The 20,441-nt window shown below is 31.8% G+C and overlaps 1 protein-coding gene across 1 annotated transcript; it reads right to left on the bottom strand.

The window, feature by feature from the left end:
* Positions 1-544: 544 nt before the first annotated feature.
* LOC126673846 (protein MICRORCHIDIA 7-like) lies at positions 545-11,036 on the bottom strand. Its single transcript, XM_050368150.2, has 20 exons — positions 10,370-11,036; positions 8,968-9,042; positions 8,810-8,844; positions 8,646-8,724; positions 8,403-8,495; positions 8,232-8,316; positions 7,160-7,235; positions 5,896-6,024; positions 4,417-4,515; positions 4,211-4,312; positions 3,724-3,882; positions 3,383-3,481; positions 2,651-2,702; positions 2,449-2,560; positions 2,275-2,348; positions 1,776-2,155; positions 1,511-1,578; positions 1,359-1,440; positions 1,073-1,195; positions 545-992 (listed from the first exon to the last, which is right to left on the bottom strand). The coding sequence occupies exons 1-20, from the start codon at positions 10,803-10,805 to the stop codon at positions 912-914; spliced, it is 2,439 nt and encodes an 812-aa protein (XP_050224107.1). The 5' UTR covers positions 10,806-11,036; the 3' UTR covers positions 545-911.
* Positions 11,037-20,441: the final 9,405 nt, after the last annotated feature.

The raw sequence follows: 20,441 nt of genomic DNA, 5'->3' as shown, positions 1-20,441 counted from the left end.
CTATAAATCTAACAAAAGAACCACTTCACCTAAAAATGTGGGGCAAAAAACCCCTCAAAATTTGGATAAAGTTTTTATGTAAGCCTGTTGACCGATTTGAACAAAATATGATCGCCCTATTTTAGCTGAAAAGCCATGATAAAGAGATCTCTTGGGGTCGAGAGATGCCCTAAGAACTTAAACTTGTCATAATTACGCTCTAAGCCAACAAAACTGGCTAGGCCCAAATAAGAACTAGAGGACCAACGTGACAACCAAAGCCCCATTGCCTATGCTAGTATAACTGTAGCAACAGACTCCCTGGTCTTGACCAAAGTCTAATTTTCTAATTTTCTTCCTATAATTTTCTAATTTTCTTGAACGACAAATAAGTTTAGCCCTTGGAAAAAAAAATAAGTTTAGCCCCTATAAATCAATATCAGAAATTGCAATCAAACCAATATATATATACTATAACCTACATTTGCCTAGATTCTGAAATTCCTCCAGAAAATCAGCTTTTAGTATTATGATCCTAATAGAAGTCTAGAAATAAGAAACACCATATCCAAAAAGAGATAGCATTATCATCGTCTCTACTATTCAAGATTTACATAATCTGGTATGACCACCATTGAGAACAGTAAATCTCCAGATTTTACTACTAGTCCCCAGTCAAAATCAGCATTCTCCCCCCACTAGAACAAATCTACACATCTAACTGTTCAAATCAAAAAAATTACGCCCAAATTAAATATTAACATTTGCTACAACAACCAGGCTCGGCCCGAACTTTACAGGGGAGAAACAAACAAGATGGCCAGAGCCCGGTCACGGTACCACGAACAATGGTGAAAAAATGATACCAAAAAGGAAGCAGCTGTACATAACTAATAAAGCACATGTTGTGTCAATTACTTGTACTCTTTAGCTTATGTTCTTTGATTTGTAGATTTCATCTTTTCCAAAAGCCTCACCTTGTCGAGCAGCTGTTGAATTGTATTAGAAGCATCCTACAAGAGCAGATTTACCCATGAGATTCCCTGCTAATGTAAACAGAAAAATTTATCCCTTCGATTGAGGAAACAAATACCTTGAACTTTTTTCTCAAATTCTCTTCTTCCTTGTCTCGTCTGTCCCTCTCCTCTGAGAATATATCAATCAAACTTTCTTGTTCCTTGTTCAGTTCCTCAATTTTTTGATAAGCCTCCTCTAACTGCAAGAGAAAACAATAATTTAATAAAGATTATCATTTATGGAAAAATAATTGCGAATACCACTAGAGATGGCATGCATTAGCATATGCAATAACCTCCTAAATTCCATATTTCCCAAAATTCAGCACAATAAAAGAATTAAATATTAATGAAATCACATACATGTCTCTGATGTGATTTACACTTATCACACACGGACCCATGCATCATTTCACCTCGAGGCTCAGCTTCTTTTTTCTCTAACCTACAAAAGGAAACTTGAGTCGGTGAAAGTTTAAATACTAAATCCTGCAGCTTGAAAGAGAAATAATCACCTTTCCTTCAGTTCACGATTTTCTTGCTTCAGCTGAACAATAGTGTGTTGATAAAAATCATCAGCTATCTGCAAATTAAACACAACAAAATTACTTAACGTAGCATATCCCATTATATAAACATACACCAACACTTTAATTTTGTCAACAAAATTTGTTTTGTCAACAATCTCTGTAAAACAGTCTCCTCAAGGCTGAGGTTCTGAAGCAGTCACAAGAAAAGCATCAATAAGCAGAAATAATATTATAATTTAAGAGAATGAACCTTTGACTGGGATTTGGTGACTGCTTTCTTAAATGAGTCTTCTAAAGATGTAGATAACCTAGTCGCTCGCAATCCATCTTGTCTAGTAGGAATAGAAATTTGCACATCATCGTCACTAACATCTTCTACAGAAGTTGGTGATGGTGCTTCTGGGGGTGTTTTTTTTCTAGAGTTGGTTGGTGTCTTTGCAGTGTCACCTCCTTTACTGGGGAGATGTCCATTTTTGTAACCAACATTTCTTCCGAATGCACCTGATCCCTTTCCTCCTTTCACATTAGCATGAGACGATAATTTATCCGAATAAGAAGAAGAGCCCTTGCCTTTCAAAGAAGTGGGTCGTTTAGGTTGAGAAGATACTTGTGAATTTTCAGGAGAGGAATCTACAAGTGAATACAATTTTGTGCAAGATTATTAGCAAACTACCAGCAAGAATTCATAATCGAAAGATGATAAATATGCTAGCGGGTATATGAAATCAGTAAAAGATCCAATAAAGTACCTCCATCTGCATCTTCATCTATCAATTTCTTATTTCGGCGGGGAGCATACCCAATTTTGTGACAGTAAGTAGACCTAACAAAGTATAACATTAGTAATACATATGGATAAACCTTGCCAACAGTACAAACAGAAACTATAGAAATCTAAGAATACTGAACCATAAACAACAAACCAGTAAGTCTTTTGCATTTGTATAAGGCGAGCCTCAAGTCTTGCAAGAACTGTTGTACGCTCGAATCCCTGCTTATCATGTGCTGGTTCCACAAAATTAGCTTCTAAGACACCTGCAAGCAGACACAAAATGCTTCATACAGACTGAAGTTCACTAGTAATGGATTTTAAGAATCTAATGTTACCCAATCATGTAGAAATACCTATAACACCACGGCCATCACTTCCAGAAGCATTCCAAAGCCTCCAAAATGGCTGGAAAAAAATCAGTCTTAGTCTATGACAATAATAATTAATTGTTTGATAGAAGTAATGAGCAACTAAACAGATATGAAAGAGCACTCGACACGTTTAACGATAATGCAGAAATGATATATGTTGCATTTCTACGAAGGTTCTACATCGGAAAATCCTATCCCATACAAGCATACTTTAAAGAGCATTTTCAATGCGAAATGAAATTTTTGAACCACTTAATGAACAAATGTCCAGCTTGTTGGCAGATACAGATTAGTAATTTTAATACAGTTGTACGTGATAGACAACTGCATAAAGAATTGGAAAAAATAATATAGGGAGTTGAAAAATATTTATATTCAGAAAGATGAATAGAGAGAATTGGGCATTCAGCTCTCCGCTTCCTGATTCCCTATAAACTCTACCTATTCACTGGGGTTTAATCCTGAGACTGGGTGACACAAACCCATAGTTGTTGACATGTCCACTAGGGTTGGAAGTAAGTCAACAAACAGCACAGCATTCAAAAGTACAGAGTATAAGATAAGAAACTGAACTACCCAATGATAATTTAGGGGAGGGGATACTTTGAAAGTTTAAAAATATGCATAAAGAATGGAGAATGTTCACTTTGGAAAGAACAGAAGTTTGTTCAAATATCCTCTATTGATCGTCCATGCTATGTTTCGAAAACAAACCTTAATGAGTCGATTTTTGTGATAAACATTGAAGCCTTGAACATCAATATGATGTTTTGCATCCTTCACAAAGCCAATAGTCACAACAGCTGCCATATACTGTCAGAAATTGCAACCGGTCAACATTAAATAAGCAGATGGAGTACTAAAACATACTTGAACTAGGTATTACACTAGCCAGTGGACGTGTGCGTGTGCCACATTGACAAGGTCTAATAAATCAATGCATGCATTCATTGGCCAAGCGCAGTATATACCCAAAGTAGGCAGGTAATTCCCAAGCAGGCACATATGAGAAATACAAAAATTATAATGTACCACAAAAAATTTAATGTACTTACATTTAAATCTTTTCCAATTCCATCAGCATTTTGTGGCTTATAAGTAATCTCCTGAGACAGCATCATATCATTCACTATATTATGGTGATCGACATCTTTTCCGCGAAGGATGATTCGAAAGCAAGGAGGAAGTCTTAAGTAGAGAATGGATGCATAACTCTGGGTATAAACATAAAAAAGTATAATAATCATTAAGTCATGCTATAAGAGTACCAGCTTAAAATGATTAAAGGTACCTAAAAAGCAGCCTTCTAAATTTAAAGTCTGAACATTCAAGGTAAATAGCAGCGACATTTGAATTTGATTGCTACTCATTTAATTTCAATATAGTTAACGTTTTAATTCCGCTTAAAAAGAAATTATTTCAATTAGTCAACACACCAATCTTTGAAAATTTTAACGTCCTAAAAATGGTAGATAACAATGTATCAAAAAGTCCCAATTTGTTCATTTGGACGGGAGTAATTAATGTTAAAAGAGTGGGTACCCTCATTGAATGCCTATAGGTCAAGAAGTGTCTAGAGTTTGGAAACTGTGCGGCCATCTGTATATTCTTCTCATCTCGGTTCACACCTCTGAGTTGGATATCCTGCCAAATATAAACCAAGTAAAATCATCTTCATAAACAAGATGATGCCACCTTGAATCAACCATATCAAAAATTGTAACCATAAGGATGTAGGTGTATCATACATGAGGATCAGTGTCAAACTCAAGCTCCGACAATCCTTCATCATCCTCCCAAAGATTGTATATTATTATCCGTGTCCCATGATCCGACATAGAATTAAACTACAAAATAGAAAAGACCTCAGATTGATAATTGAAAAACAAAACTGATAATACAACTGAGATTCATATAGCTTTCCCATTTTAAATGTTTAAAATAAGAATCTGCAAACCCATATATACTCCAGATCAGAAAATAACAAACACAAATCCATAAATGCATGCATGCAACCAAAATTGTGCACACCAAAAGCATGCATCTGTACGTAAATTGTTATGCTTCATAACAAGGTATGTTTGAACACCAAACTTAACATCCTCAGCACCACAGCAACAATCAAAAATGCACTAAAACTCAATCCACAACTCATAGCACAAGTACATAATTTACTGACAGAACTAAATTATCTGAGATAAATGAGAAAAAAGTTAAAAGTCAGTTGCCCATGTTTTTCGAGCAAATTTATATGTATCCATGCAGGCATAGTTATTAAAGGCGCGCCTCAGGCGCGCCTCAGGCGAGAGGCGACTCAGGCGATGGCCGAGTCGCCTCAACTGACCAAAGGCAGGCGATGTCACAAAGGCGCTCGCCTCTGGCGCCTCAGGTGGGAGGCGAGAGGCCAGAGGCGCGCGCCTTTGTGACTTCAGGCATTTTTTTATTTTTTTTTTATTTTTTTTACAATTAAAACCTCTGTAACCCAGACAAAAAAAAAATGAACTGTATCTAGGGTTTGGAAAATTAGAATAGGTTAGGGAAAGAGAATAGAGGTCCCCTAATATTTTATTGGGCCTCCCTTAACCAGCCCATGACCTATATTATACATTGAAAGGCTTTAATCTGTAATAAATGGGTTTTTTTTAACATCAGTAATGGTTAAATTTTCAAATGACTCTTGTTTTTAGCAAAAAAGGCTAATTTAGCTTTTTAAGTGTAAATTAAAAATATATTTAAGTTCATAAAATAAAGTTTAAACTATTAAATTAGTAAATAGAAAATAAAAATCATATAAATCAGTTGACTAGTAGAGGTATATTTTAATTTAATTTTTTTTAATTGGTCGCCTTTTCTCCAAAAGGCTTTCGCCTCGCCCCACGCCTTGCGCCTCAGGCTTTTGGACCCTTGTCGCCTCGGGTCGCCTTTCGCCTTTAATAACTATGCATGCAGGTGCCATTAATATTGAAGAAAATTTGTCAATTTTGAGAAACACAAATTGCACACTGCTCAATTTCTCGTGTCCCACCTACGCTGGACACTGTATCTGAGCACAATATGTCTTGATGGTAAAAAAACACAATACACAACATAGATTACAGCTGCTAAACTTCATTGAATTGAGTTGTAAGTGTTTGCATCTTAGTTCTTTTAGAATCTCTTATTTCAGGTTAATCATATATTCTCCATATTGTAATCCTTGATTTTCACCAAGAATGAAGCAAAAATACCTGACGAAGGAGGTCTGCCTCGCTGGAAAATGGTGACCACTGAATTATTGTTTCTACATTTCTATTCCAATCAGCAGCGGCGAATCGTGCCATTTTGTTCCACTCTCTCCCTTTTCTTTCAAAGTCCAGCTTTTCATAAACATTGACAATAAAATTAAGATTGCATGAAATATAAGAACAATAGAAATCTAACAGCAATGTTTGCATATAGTAATATAAGTTAGATGTAAAATGTAATTTAAACTGCAAATGTCAAGACATGATAAGACAATGAAGAAGGCATCATCCTAAACTCAAACACCTATTACTATAAAACAGCAACACCAATTACAGACCATCTTGTAAATGAAGTTAAAAAGGCATTCACCAAAAGGGTCAAATGGAGAAGAAAAAATATGTGACAGACTGATAATTATAGCCTGCTTGCGAGGGGATTAAAAAAAAAGGAAGAACAGTAAATATCCAACATTAGGCTTCTTAATATTACCAAGCAAATGCAACTGACTTGGTCATCATCTTTCTCTACCTCTCCCTATCAAATACTTAATATTAAACATGCACTTCCATAGAGCAATTACCCTAATTTTCATTTATCTTTCTCATTGTCCACTTATTGTGAAGTAGCAATCCCTCTACCTTGCTCCATGGGATTAAACTGATAATCTATTTTGACTTCTAAACCAAGGGCATTTATAAATTTACATACTCAAATTCTAGTCAAAACTGCTACATGGATTATTCTCCAGAAACAGATTAGTAGGAGAAAAATGTGTGCCAAGATGCTAAGCAAAAGTAGATGCTCGCATATTTGAGAAATCAATTAACAAAGTTCCAAAAGGCACCAAAAATTACACCGGGGGGAAGAAAATTCTGACTCCATAATGTTCTAACAAAATTGACAAAATACAACCACCCAACAGGATTGTATCAGCTAACATACACACAAGTGCAAGACTTGTCTCCAAAAATATATTACAAAACCATAAGACAGCTAACCAAATGCAGTACAACTAACATGGGTAAAATAATCAAAATTATACACTCAAAGTCAAATGTTGAAGACCAAACTACAAAATTGGTTACCAAAGGATTAAACACTTACAAGAAAGAACACATGTAAAACTCAATAGGAATTTGTTACAAATAATCCCTAAATTATTTTCCATGCTGTTTTTAAAAGCAGTCATTATCAGTGAAGATTTTTTCATAGAAAATGTGAGAAACATGAAGAGTGGGTATTTTTATGGTTAATAATGTTTATTACCATGGGTACCACTATATCTTCTTTTCCCGTACTCCTCAGAAAAGTATATGACAGCAATCCGATGCTCTGAGTAGGACTGCAAGTAAAACATTCTAGTTACTTTCCACATCACAGATAAATGACATCACAAATCAAGCTTAGTTTAACTTGTATTTAAATCAAACATTAAAACTCAAATAATAACAGGATGTTAAAAATCAGACTGATTAAATTTGTGTATAGTATAATTAGATTAACAAATGAATGTGAGAAAATTAAAAGACTCGGAATTTTAACATTTTTCTTGAAACAAACCTACCAGTAACTAACAAATTAGAATCAAATAGTAAACCTATAGATTATTCTCCCATAACTGCACACATCGTTACTTTGGTTGAAACATTAGATCATCAGAGAGAATTAGCAAAGAGAAGTGCTGAATGATACACAGGGAACTTGTGAATTACAATACAGTTTGGAATGTATATCAAGGTTTTACTGTTAAGTATGATGAATGGCGTGATTATAGTAGTCAATATCTTCTCCTAGATTTTTCTAAAGCGATTAAATTATAATGGTAGTGACACTGCAACTACATTCCAATGGAATAAAAAATAATCCAGCTTATGTAAAGGTTGATTAACAAACATGGCAATCTAAAAGGCAGTCTAGTAATCAAACTCTTCTCTTCAATATATATAGATATATATATATATATATAGCAAATAAGAAATTATACAGAGAAAAAAACAACAATAGTACTACGTTCCCCTGAAACACCAAAGGAAATCAAGGTTATCAAAAGGCTAGTTGTGGGGCAAGGCAATCTATTAGGCAGTCATTATATATTCATATTCAACTCAACCAACTAACTAAGTCTTAATCCCAAGCAACTAAGTCTTAATCCCAAGCAACTAAGTCTTAATCCATTATATGAATTACTCTCTTGTACTTACACGATTTGGGCCATATTTTCAAAAAAAGTCTATCTGCTCTAATCATCAAAGAAAATGAGCAAAATTTTCCACCAATAGAGAAAAGAGCTACAGATGCATGCAAATTTAAACAGCAACAGAAGGCCAATAGTGCATACCTTCTTCCATTTTTCCCAGAACAGCATGAGAATACAATAACATCAGCTCCGATCCTCATGGTGCTAGTCTTAAATCCATTGCCATCTGTGTAAGAGCATATCAAAATTTAAAAGATATTCACAATAGATCAAATATCAAAAATAAAAGTTGTTCAAAACAACAGTGCTTACACTGCCCGATGGTGTTAGCCACTTTGCTTTTTGCAGAGTACCCAAGGGACACACATTGTCGCATTTTATCCGGATCCATACCACCACCATTATCTGCATCGAAGTTTTAAATATAAAATTCCAGAAACAAAAAATATCTACATACAGATAATATCTTAGCATAAAGTATACAAGAAATTTAACGAATTTTTTTTAAAAAAAAGAATAAAGACTAATGAGAAGGGTTAAAAAATCTATAACCACCTTCAATCAAAACCATCCGGCTACCATCTTTCCCGTTTTTAAGCACATCAATATTAGCATAAGTTGCTCCGCTGCAAACCTGAAATTCATAAGGAAATACAATTAAACCTAGCAGGGGGAAAAAATTGTCAAACATTTTGTATGAAATATTTGGAAAATTATACCTCATCCAATGCATTGTCCAGAAGTTCTGCAAATGCTGAAAAAGTAAAAGCAACAATAATAGCTCAGCTCAAAGTACTAGAGATCCAAGCTTAGCTATGAAAAATTTTAAACATCTTATCTAGTAATCAAAAACTATAAAGGAGCAGAACAAGTTTACCTCCAAGAGCCCATTTATGACTGGTTGCATTGGAATGTAGAAACTTAGGATGAACCCTGACATGATCCATTTGACCTACAAATACCAAGAAAACATGTGAGGTACTGCAGTAGCAAGTCAGAATAATGCAAGGGAAAATTGGCCAACTATCGCTACAAGTGGTCATAATGCCATAGTAATTCAACCATGACACATTCGAAAATTGAGCGACTACAGGATTGTAAGCCGTTAGACAAGAAGGAGCAATATCCAGAGAGAATACATTCATGAGCTTAGAATGAGAACCACAATCATGGGCTAGATACCACATCAAACCCAAAACTATAACATAATAGGTTAGTCAGTCCTTTGTACTTATGTGTTCCATGTTCTACTCATATTTTTTCATTATGTGATTTCCAACATACTTGTTATTCAACAATCTCCTCCTCAAGTGTGAATTCTTCCACATTGGGCAACTCAACTTGTAAGACAACTCCAACTTGCGAGTATCTAGAATGGCTCTGCTTACCACAGCACGAGTTTTCTATCTAGTCACTTTGTCCCGCCAGCCAAACCGGGCTTTGGTACCATTTATTAAACCAGAAGAAGCGCAATGTACAAGGAGAATACATTCATGAGAACAAAATGAGAACCACAACCACATAGTAGACACCAAATCAAACCCAACATTCTGACGTAATGGGTTAGTCAGTCATTGTCACTTTATATGTTCCACATTCTAGCCATATTTTTCTAGTGTGGGAATTTCCATTAAACTTGTTGTTCAACATAAGCATTTATATTCACCTAGCTAAGGACCATTTGCAATCAAACTAGACAAAGTTTAAGTTTACTGTCTACTTATACTGAAAAGTTCATCGCATAATGAAAAAAAGCATCAATAGCAGAAAATACTTCATTATTATTACACAACAAGTGTAACAAAATAAGAAACTGTAAAATCCGGCCATACTTAGAACTACAGATATATATAAAATAAAATTTGAGAACAGTAAAGAGTCGAAAGCATAGAAACATAAGTATAAGCTTTCAGTTTTAGCTAAAACCTTAACTCAATAATCAGCCAAAAGCACAACCTAACCAACATTGTTCGTTAAGCATAGATGAAGAGCATTCCTACAAATTTGGGCTCCAATGCCGTAATAAAAAAAATGCAATAAAAAGTAAAAACACATGCAACCCTAATCTACTTGGCATTCCAATTAATTGCTATTAGCATAATAGCAGCATTGCCTATTTCAAGCTTCCATTAATTAACTACCAAATAAAGATAATCAAACACTTTCTAAATCATTTAATTACGGTTAAATACCATAAAATTACAATATACAATTAAAGAAAAGGAAGCAAGTTAAATACCATAAACATGCAAAGTTTAAAAATAAAATAAAAAGAATACCAGTATATGAATCCCAATCACCGCACGGAGCACCTTCATAATCTCCAGCCTTCCAAAACTGCTTACAATTTTGCCCAACCAAACTCACATTACCGTTCCCATTCGACTGCGAAGCCGTCACAACCGCCGTTTCTGGAGGCGGTACCGTCGATATAACCGGAGGAACCTGATTCAGTGGCGCTAGAAACCCCACAGGGAACACAGCTCCTAAATTGTCGAGTTTTCTTTTTTTCTTGGGAACTCCGTCGCCGTTAGACGAAACCCTAACTCCGTCATCCGCTTCAGAATCCGAATCACTACTGCTATCACTGCTACTACTACTGCTGCTACTAAGTTCGATATACAGTGCAGGTCCTCCCGAAACGCTGGCGTTTTGATGATTAGCATCTTGCGCACCTGAATATTCAACTAACTCTCGCTTTACGGGAACTTCCATGGATTCTATGTTTTAATATTATTATTTTTTCTTGAAACCTTTTTTAGTAAAAAAAGAAAAGAAAATGTAGTAAAAAGGAAAGGATTTAGAGTAAGTTATAAGCTACAACTTGTGGAAGGAAGACTATAATTAGAGATTCAGTTGAAAAGAAATTGAAATTGAAATTGAAATTGTATCTCCGAATTGCAGAAAAACTCTCTCTCGGGCTGCGTGACAACTATAACTATTAACTATCTTCGGCTGTTTTGTATTTTAAAAACCAAATTTATCAAATATTTAATTTTATTAAAACTAAATTTGAACAAAAATAATTCTAATTTGCTCGTTAGTTGAACCGCCAGGCACCACGTTGGCACTTTCTCCAATCCCATTATCCCATGACCCGGCTCTCTTAGTGGTTCGATGATTAGCTGTTTGGTAATTTAATGTTAACCCATTGATCTTGGGATAATTTTTAAAAGAACAAAAGGTCTAACGCGCCCACTGAACTTGTGACACGGATTCATCTAACCCAATTTATATTTTTTTAAGCAACTAACCCAAAAACTCTTCATTTTTGGGTCAAATAACCCAATAATTTATATTTTTATTTTAAAAAACAGATTTAAGATAATTATATCACAACAATTAGGAAAGTATCTAATTATTTTTTTGCATCTCTTACCTTCGATTTGTATTTTACGCGTTTTAAAAATACAATTATGGGGTTACTTGACCCGAAAATGAAGAGTTTCGGAGTTATTTGCTCAAAAAAGTATAAATTGGGTTAGATGATCCTGTGACACAAGTTTAGGGGGCGCGTTGACCTTTTGTTCATTTTTAAAACATTCTAGTATTTTTGAAAAATAATTAGAGTGGCATCTATACTTTTATAAATAATTATATTTTATATTATTTTTATTATTTAAATTGTCCTTCTAATTTTAAAAATACCATTTTTGGTATTTTTTTAATTTTTTATTGGTATTTTTATAGTATAAATATTATATATATCGAGTACTTTATGGTGTATTTACAATGTATTTATGGTGGATAAATGTTGGCTAACAAATATATTTTCATAAATTTTTGTAATTATTTTGTAAAAAAAAGGATAATGTGAGGATAATTTCTAGAGGTGGTCATGGGCCGGGTTAAACCGTGAACCAACCAGGAAGCACTCAAACCCGGAACCGCTGGGAGACCGATTTCAAGCCGATTCAATATTTAGCCAGAAAACCATCTCCTCAAAGCAAAGGTTTTAATAGTGATTTTTTAAAGAGAAGGGAGAGATATGTTCTTTCTTTTCTCATTTTATTCTTGTGCTTTATAATTATTAATACGATTGTATCAGCATTATTTGAAATTAAAACGAAATTATATCACCATAAACTAATATGGACCACTTTTTTTCTTTTTTATTTCTTTACTTATTTACCTTTTTATTTCAATAAACTCTTCTTTTGGGATTTTTTATGATTGAATAATTTTTAAGGATGGTTTTTCTTATTAAATGTCGGTATTTTTAATCATTTGAAGATCTATGATGTTTGTTTGAACTTTGTATGCAAATTTTTTTATGATGCAAGAAGTTTTGATGTGTTTATACTTTATACCTATACTTGTGGGTTATATTGCAGGTGATGCTCGGAATGTTATGATTCAATGAATCAAGCGGATCGTCGGTAAAAATTAGATGGGTGGTAAAGTTCGAGACCTCGCTCCAACGGAATTTTGTTCATTATTATATTAAGTTTTGGCGAGATTTACGTCTTAAAGTTGTCTTATTTTCGATTATTTTTTACTTATATATATCCTTAGTTGTTTCTTAATATATTTTTTGGTCTAGTTTGAAGGATCATTTTTTTAACCATAGATAAATTCATTAATGAAAAAGAATAAAATATAAATATAAAAGTCATATAACAATTAGTAAATATATGGTCTTCCACATAATTTAATAAAATAAGAAACAATAAAGAATACAAACCATAAATAATTGATGGATACCGAATCCTACACTAATTACAATGGAGCCGAGTTACAGAAAATCCACTCTCAGGTGATACCGGACGAGAGGGGGAGAACTGGCTTATCACACTGTCCCAATGGAAAACCCGAATATGAGGAAGACGGCCGAATCCATAGGATCCGCCGATGTGTCATTCAATAAGACGAAGACTGAATCCCTTAGGATCCGCCCAAAGCGCGTTAATTCAGAATTCGGACAGATCGCCAAATCTACGATGATATTTCAAAGTATCTTCCCATTTGGACACAATCTCCAACTTGGAAAGATAGGCTCTATCTTAAGAAGACGAGACTATTTAGGAAGACGTTCCTAAATAGGACTCATGTCTGAATAAGGTAGATCACCCCAAATTCAGGGTGAATTCCTACAAAGTAGGATTCACTTACGTACTATAACTCTACAAGGTATTCATTCATCTACTATAAAAGAAGCATGAGCTATGCCTAGAAACACAATTACATTCATATACTCAAAATGCTGCTCAAAGCTCTAAACTGACTTTAGCATCGAAGAGTTAAATCGGACAACCACCGTCCGGTTAGCTTCTACCCTATTTTGCAGGTCTCATTCACCGGTTCAGAAGGCAGACTCCATCAATAATAATCAAATTAGTAAAACTAAGCTGAAATTCCGCTAACAAGCCATCTTGGCGCGCAACGTAGAACGAAGTTCCGTTGGTACGGGGTTCTTGACTTGAATCTCATCCGATCATACCGATAAATCGCTTGACCTTTTAAAGTTTCAAACTATTTAAGCATGTTATTCACAATGAATCAAATAGTAGTTAGAAAATCATCAATCAATATAAAATTAAACATAAACAACCAAAATAAAATATTGAAAAAAATCTTCAATATTTTAAGGTTCAAGGATCATCATCTAAATAACTAAATAATAACATGCAAGTCGAAAAAAATTCATAAATCCTTTTTTGGATCATAAATACTTAACATGCAAATTAAAAAATCTTGAAAGATTTTTTTGAAAAGCATTCAAAATTGAATCTTCAAAAAACATAAAAAAATTCATCTATAAAGTAATAATTGAAGATAAAAACATACTATATATAACATAAAATAAAGAAAAACTGTGGAAAAGGAAGTGGTTTTTTGGCTAAAAACCCAAAAAACCACCCCCTGTAAACTAAGTGTTTAAAGTTTGAGTTAGAGAGAACGGAGAGCTTTTGATTTAGGACCCTTTTGAAATGAATGAATTCCTTAAAATTATGTGAAATCCATTTGCAATTTTAAATTTTTGTGTTTGGAATAAATGAATATATTAAAACAATTATTGGAATTAAAATTCTGTAATTGGGTTTAGTTATAATTTGAGGATTTGTAAATCCAACTAAAATAGGTGGAATTTGCAGATGAATTCCAAAAATTTTAAAAAATAATTCTATTTGACCAAATTGTCCTTATTTTATAAAAATATCTATTTTTATTCTCTTTCACTTTTTATTTATATTCTTAATTTTTTTTTATCTTTTTTTTTAAAAAATCATCTCCACTTTTTCTCATATCTATTTTTATTTCTGATTATGAAAAATCATTAAAAATTATTTTATATATCTTAATTATAATATTAGCGACTTTATTATTATTAATTATATATATATATATATATAGTATTTAATATGTTTATATTATAAAAAAATAATGATCATTTCTATTCTTAAGGTATTTATAATCAAATGTTTATAAAGTTAATATGGGAATAAAGTTATAAAAATTATAGTATCCATTCTATATATAAATATATGAAAGTTATTTCAATTCTAAAATTTATATTTTTTCATTTCAAATGGTATAATTTATTTCTAAATAATTTTCATATAGAAATTATTTATAAATAAATTATAATTCACAATTGAAATTATTTAAAAGGGGGCCTTAGAGAGAGAAATATGAGAGAAGGAGGTTAAATGTTTTGAAGGATCATATAATTAACCTTTGTTATATTACTTTCATCATTTTATAACCTTTCATTAAACTATAAAATGATCATTCAGATGACATTAAACTATAAAATGATCATTCACATGACATTAATGGTCTTGATTATGACCAAGAACTGTTCAAAAGATATCTGCTTATCCATTCAAACGAAATATTTGATTTTTTATAGTTTTAATAATTTTTAAGAAACTAACTAGTTAAGTGATTAACCATGTTTATCATTTTTCTAACCGAAATAATTTATCATTCAATCATGATTTCTTTTTCACAGCTGGACTAAGCATATTTCTATATAAGTAATCTATTTTTTTTTTAAATTCCACTATTGAATGCCGAAGGTTAAGAGAAAAAAACAAAAATATTCCAAAATAGATCAAATATTACTCAAATAGCCCAAACCTAAAATCTTTACATTCATAACCAAATCAGCTAAAAGTTTACATTTACTAGCCAACCACTAAATAATAGACACATGTCATACTTAAAGTGGAAAAAAAAGTCAAAAAAAACGTGTTAACAGCTGTAAAAACGCGTGACAATGTGACAGTAACGCGTCTGACACGCGTGTCAGAAAAGCGTGCCAGCCACGCATCAACGCGTGTCAGCGTGTCAGAATTATTTAAACAAGTATCATTTATGTATCCTTTATGTATAATTAATGTATCAAAACATATTTGCAACTCAATTTTAGTTTTTATGATTTTATTTGGTTAATTAATCAACCAATTTTACTAATTAGGCAATTGTACTAAATTTTTATTATTGGATGGATCTGTTTCAAGTCTTTAAGAACCCAGAAACTTGGATTAGTTAAGGATGTAATTTTGTCATAATGAGTTCTTTAAATAGGGATATTCGAATTACTTTTATTCATTAAAAATAATGTATCGACGATGTATCTACAATGTATCAGTCTCTCCAAAATTTATTCGTTGAAAATAATTATAATGAGTTGTAGACTGTCTAGAAGTTATGATAAATGATATATCTATAATGTATTAGCGACGTATCAATGTTGTATATATAATATATCGTTGATGTATCTAATATATATACATAATAACATATACTTAAAAACTGAACCTACTTAAATTTTTGTTAGAGATAGCTAAAAGTTTATGGCAGATCAAGTAATATGTTGTTAATAAGAGCATATAATTTTAAATTTTATAATCTATGGTGTATCTATAAAATTTATTTCGTTAAAATAATCCAAAAAATAAAAATATGGATCTAAGATGTATCAGTTGTGTATCTATAATGTATCAGCAATTTATCTATAATGTATCATTTATGTATCTTTTATGTATCCTTAATGTATCAATGTAACTCAAGTCAGTTCTTATAGTTTTATTTGGTTCATTAATCAACCAATTTCACTAATTAAGCAATTGTACTAAATTTTTTATTATTGGATGAATTTGTTTCAGGTCTCTAAAAACCCAGAAACTTGAATTAGTTAAGGATGTGGTTTCGTCGTAATGGGTTCTTTAAATAGAGATATTTGAATTACTTTTGTTTATAGAAAATAATGCATCGGCGATAATTATTATGAATTCGAGACTGATTCTAGAAGATATAATAAATGATGTATTTATGATGTATCAACGATGTACCAATATTGTATGTATAGTGTATCGTTTCTGTATCTAATATGTATACATAATAACATGTACATAAAAACTGAAACAACTTAAGTTTTAGTTAGAGACAAATCAAACAATATGTTGTTACTAAGAGCATATGATTGCAAAAATTATAATCGATGGTGTATCTATAAAATTTATTTCGTTAAAATAATTAAAATATGATGTATCAGTAATTTATCTACAATGTATCAGTGGTGTATATACGATGTATCATTGACATATCCAATATGTATATACATAATAAACTGGAAAAATAACTATATAATGCCTTTATTAAATTTATCATCAGTTGAACTTAAACAGGTCCTTCCGCAAACATTCTAGGAACAAATTCTAACGCCACTTGAGTTAACCCATTTTGTGCATACTTAGAGATAGTAGTATTCTAACAAATCAAATCTCTCTTAAGCATTTTATCACACAACTTATATGCATCATCAATTACTCTACATTTAGAATATACATCTTCAACCTCACTCATAAGAAACAAATTCCAAGCAAACCCACTAATGATCAACTGTGAATCAATTATTATTCAATTCAACATGAAAAAAAATAAATAATGAAATAATAAAATAATAAATTGAAAGAATGAAATTTATCTTCCAAATCAATAATAAATCAAAATTTATATAAAAAAAATTAAATCAAATAAATACATAAAATTATTCAATCCGCATTAATCACGAGTTTGAGAACTGTTGACATCATCATTTTCAAGAAACCCATCCTCTTGATCTTCATCTTGTAAAACATAAACACATCCTGATTTTATATTGTTGGCTTGATTCTTAACAATAGGACTGGAACGACGAGTGATACATTGGAAGTGATTTATAGAAAAAATTAAAGGTTGAGAGAACAGTTAACATAGTGAGATTATGACTAGATTTTCAAAGAAAATAGAAGCAGTTAACGAGTTGTGCTATTTGATTGAAAGGACGAAAAAGAAATTTTAAATTAACTGAGAGAAGAAGCCATTAATGTTGGGGAAGAAGAGAAGGTTGACTGTTTAAGAAACATGTCATTAACACCTATTTAATCAATCATCCTTTTAACCTAACACGTGTCCACCTAAACAACATTGGCTAGAAAAAGTAATAATTTGAAATAGTGAGTCATAAAGAGTAAAATTAAAATGGTTACAAAATGTAATAAAAACCGAGAATGGCTATTTGAGTAAAGAAGTCCTGTATAAGTAATATTTCTGTAATTTTCTCGAAGGTTAATGGGAAGTCTAAAAATACACATATATATTTGGCAAAATATTGACATTTATTTTAAGCATTGTTGATGTAAACTGTAAATATATATTTTTTTAAACGAAAAAACTATCAACGATGTCATCCGTAAACTAACTTATCATAATATAACACGTCATTAAAATAATGGCACTGATACCGCCCTAATAATATCAGAACTCCAAGCATCGCCTAACAAATGCTATGCTCGCCCAACGGGTCTCCAAACCTCCCATCGCCCAGCGACAGTACGAGTATCGCCCATGTCTGTCTCGGGCGGACTCATCCAGGTCTGCCATCTAGACGACCTCATCCACTCCGTTCCCTGACACCCACTACCCGGGATAATCGGGAACGTGCCTTCACCATTATCAATAATCGTGGGACAAACCCACGATTTACCAGATAACAACCGCCTTAAACTCATTATAAAAGGAAGCCACCGAATGCTGAGAAGGGTAAGCACAAATCAGACTTAAATACTTTTACACTCATTTACTTACCAAAAAACCTTCTCTGACTTAAGCATCGGAGTGGCTTTCAGGCTGAGCAAGCCTGAGGTCCTTTGAGCTTATATTTGTTACTTGTGCAGGAAGAGCAAACAGGCGATCTCTGTGACTCGACCTGTATCAGGCACTATCGTAATTTTTGTTATCACTTTTTTACACTTTTAAATAATAATATTACGATAGTACCATTATCTCGATGATATGTCGTAATGTGATAGATTTAGTCTATAGATGACATTGTGCATTGAGTATAGGGGTGAGCAAAAACCGAACCAATCCATTAATCCGATCCAAACCAACCCGAAATTAATTTTGGTTTGGTTAAAACGGTTAAAATGGATTGGTTTGGTTTCAAATTATAAAAAAGTATGATTTTTGATTTTGGTTTGGTTTCAACTAGTGGTTAACCGAACCGACCGAAAAACCGAAGTTTATAATAATATTATTTTTATTAATATTTATATATGTACAAATAAATATAAAATTTATTTATTGAAATATTTATATATAAATATAATATGTGTGTATAGATACATGTATGAAAATAAAACATATAAACTAATACACACATATAAGTAAAAATTATTACGTATAATTTTAAATATTACGTATAATTATATATAATTTTTATCTAAATTTTTATTAACCAAACCAAACCAAAACCGATGTTAAAGTTTGGTTAACCGAACCGAAATTTTATATAAGTATTTGGCGTGGTTTGGTTTTTATATTTTCCCTTAAAATATGGTTTGGTTTTGGAATTTACTAAACCAAACCGAACTAAACCGAACCATGCTCACCCCTAATTGAGTATACCTAAAAATTTCTCTTAATTATAATTTATTATGATGTTATAAGGGCATCTCCAAGGGGAGTCACCATTTTTCCCTCACCAATTTTCAATTTGGTGAATTTTCACCAAATTTACTCTAATGGTCATCACCAAATTCTTCACCAAAAAACATACTTTTTTACTTTTTAATAAAATAATCATTTTTAATTCTTAACATTTTATACACTTTTTACCAATTACACCCACAAACTTATTTATGTTCATATTCATCTGAATTATAGTATTATTTATATTTAAAAAAATAAATTGCTATTAATTTTTTTAATTATGAACATTACATTAATTTATTTAAATTAACACAATAAAAAAACTAAAATAAACATTACGTTAATGTCGTAGTATGTTTCGTTTTTAGGTTATTATATCGTAAAATTATATATGTAATGTTTTTATATTATTGTCTCGTAAAATTAATTATGTAATATTTTTTTAATTGTCTCATAAAATTATTCATGTAAGATTTTTATGATATTGTTTTATAAAATTATTCATGTAATATTTTTATATCATTCTCTCGTTAAATTATTTAAAAAGTAAGTAATTAATTAAATACAACTACAAACAAATCATATGTACCAAAATGTAAATTAACCACATTATTATATTCAAAAAGTGAAATTGTGAAAGAAAAATTCCTTCACCATTTTTTATGAAACAGAGTGTGAGGGAGTCACCAAAATGCATTTTGATGACTCCCTTGGAGATGGGGAGTCATCAATTCTCATTTTGATGACTCCCCTTAGAGATGGTCTAATGCTGCACGTTTGGGTTTAATAAAAGCCAATTTGATTTCAAAGATAGGTGTAATAGAAGACTTCTTTGTCCTCCAAATTTTAAATTTTTGTTTTCAAAAACTCATCTCCAAACTCTTTGTATTTTACAGTTTTTATTTATTTTATTCATACCTAATGTTAGAAAATTATTTGAAGAGTGAATGAAAATTAATGTAATTTTTGTAACGTTCAATAAATTTTGAACAATTTGAACTAATTTTATAACGGTTTTGTCTCCTAATAAAGGAGGAATCACGATTAATTAATTTTGTAACGTTTGTCTCCTAATTAAGGAGGGAGTTACGGTTAATTAATATGTAATAATTTTTTCTACTAATTAATTAGAGAGGTACGGTTGAATAAATCGTAACGGTTTAATTAATTTTGTAACGTTTGTCTCCTAATTAAGGAGGGAGTTACGGTTAATTAATATGTAATAATTTTTTCTACTAATTAATTAGAGAGGCACGGTTGAATAAATCGTAACGGTTTTGTCTTCTAATTAATTAGAGGGTCACTGTTTTATTTGATTATATTTATCTTTGGTTTCTAATGCTTTAAGCTACAAGAGATGAAAAAAAAAGCTATGAGAGAAATTTAAGTTATTCCTCCTCCAAAATTCAGTTTCTTTCTTGATAGAGT

This window comes from Mercurialis annua, linkage group LG3 (assembly GCF_937616625.2).
Source record: "Mercurialis annua linkage group LG3, ddMerAnnu1.2, whole genome shotgun sequence".
In the NCBI taxonomy this organism is placed as follows: Eukaryota; Viridiplantae; Streptophyta; class Magnoliopsida; order Malpighiales; family Euphorbiaceae; genus Mercurialis; species Mercurialis annua.
This window is presented reverse-complemented; position numbering and strand designations above follow the sequence as displayed.

Bases quoted from the DNA above. Each gene is read 5' to 3' on its own strand.
- LOC126673846 (XM_050368150.2), bottom strand. From the start codon at position 10,805: ATGGAAGTTCCCGTAAAGCGAGAGTTAGTTGAATATTCAGGTGCGCAA. The intron at 8,845-8,967 runs GTAAACTTGTTC...TTACTTTTTCAG, and splicing joins TCATAAATGGGCTCTTGGAG to CATTTGCAGAACTTCTGGAC. The intron at 993-1,072 runs GTATTTGTTTCC...CTGCTCTTGTAG, and splicing joins ATTTGAGAAAAAAGTTCAAG to GATGCTTCTAATACAATTCA.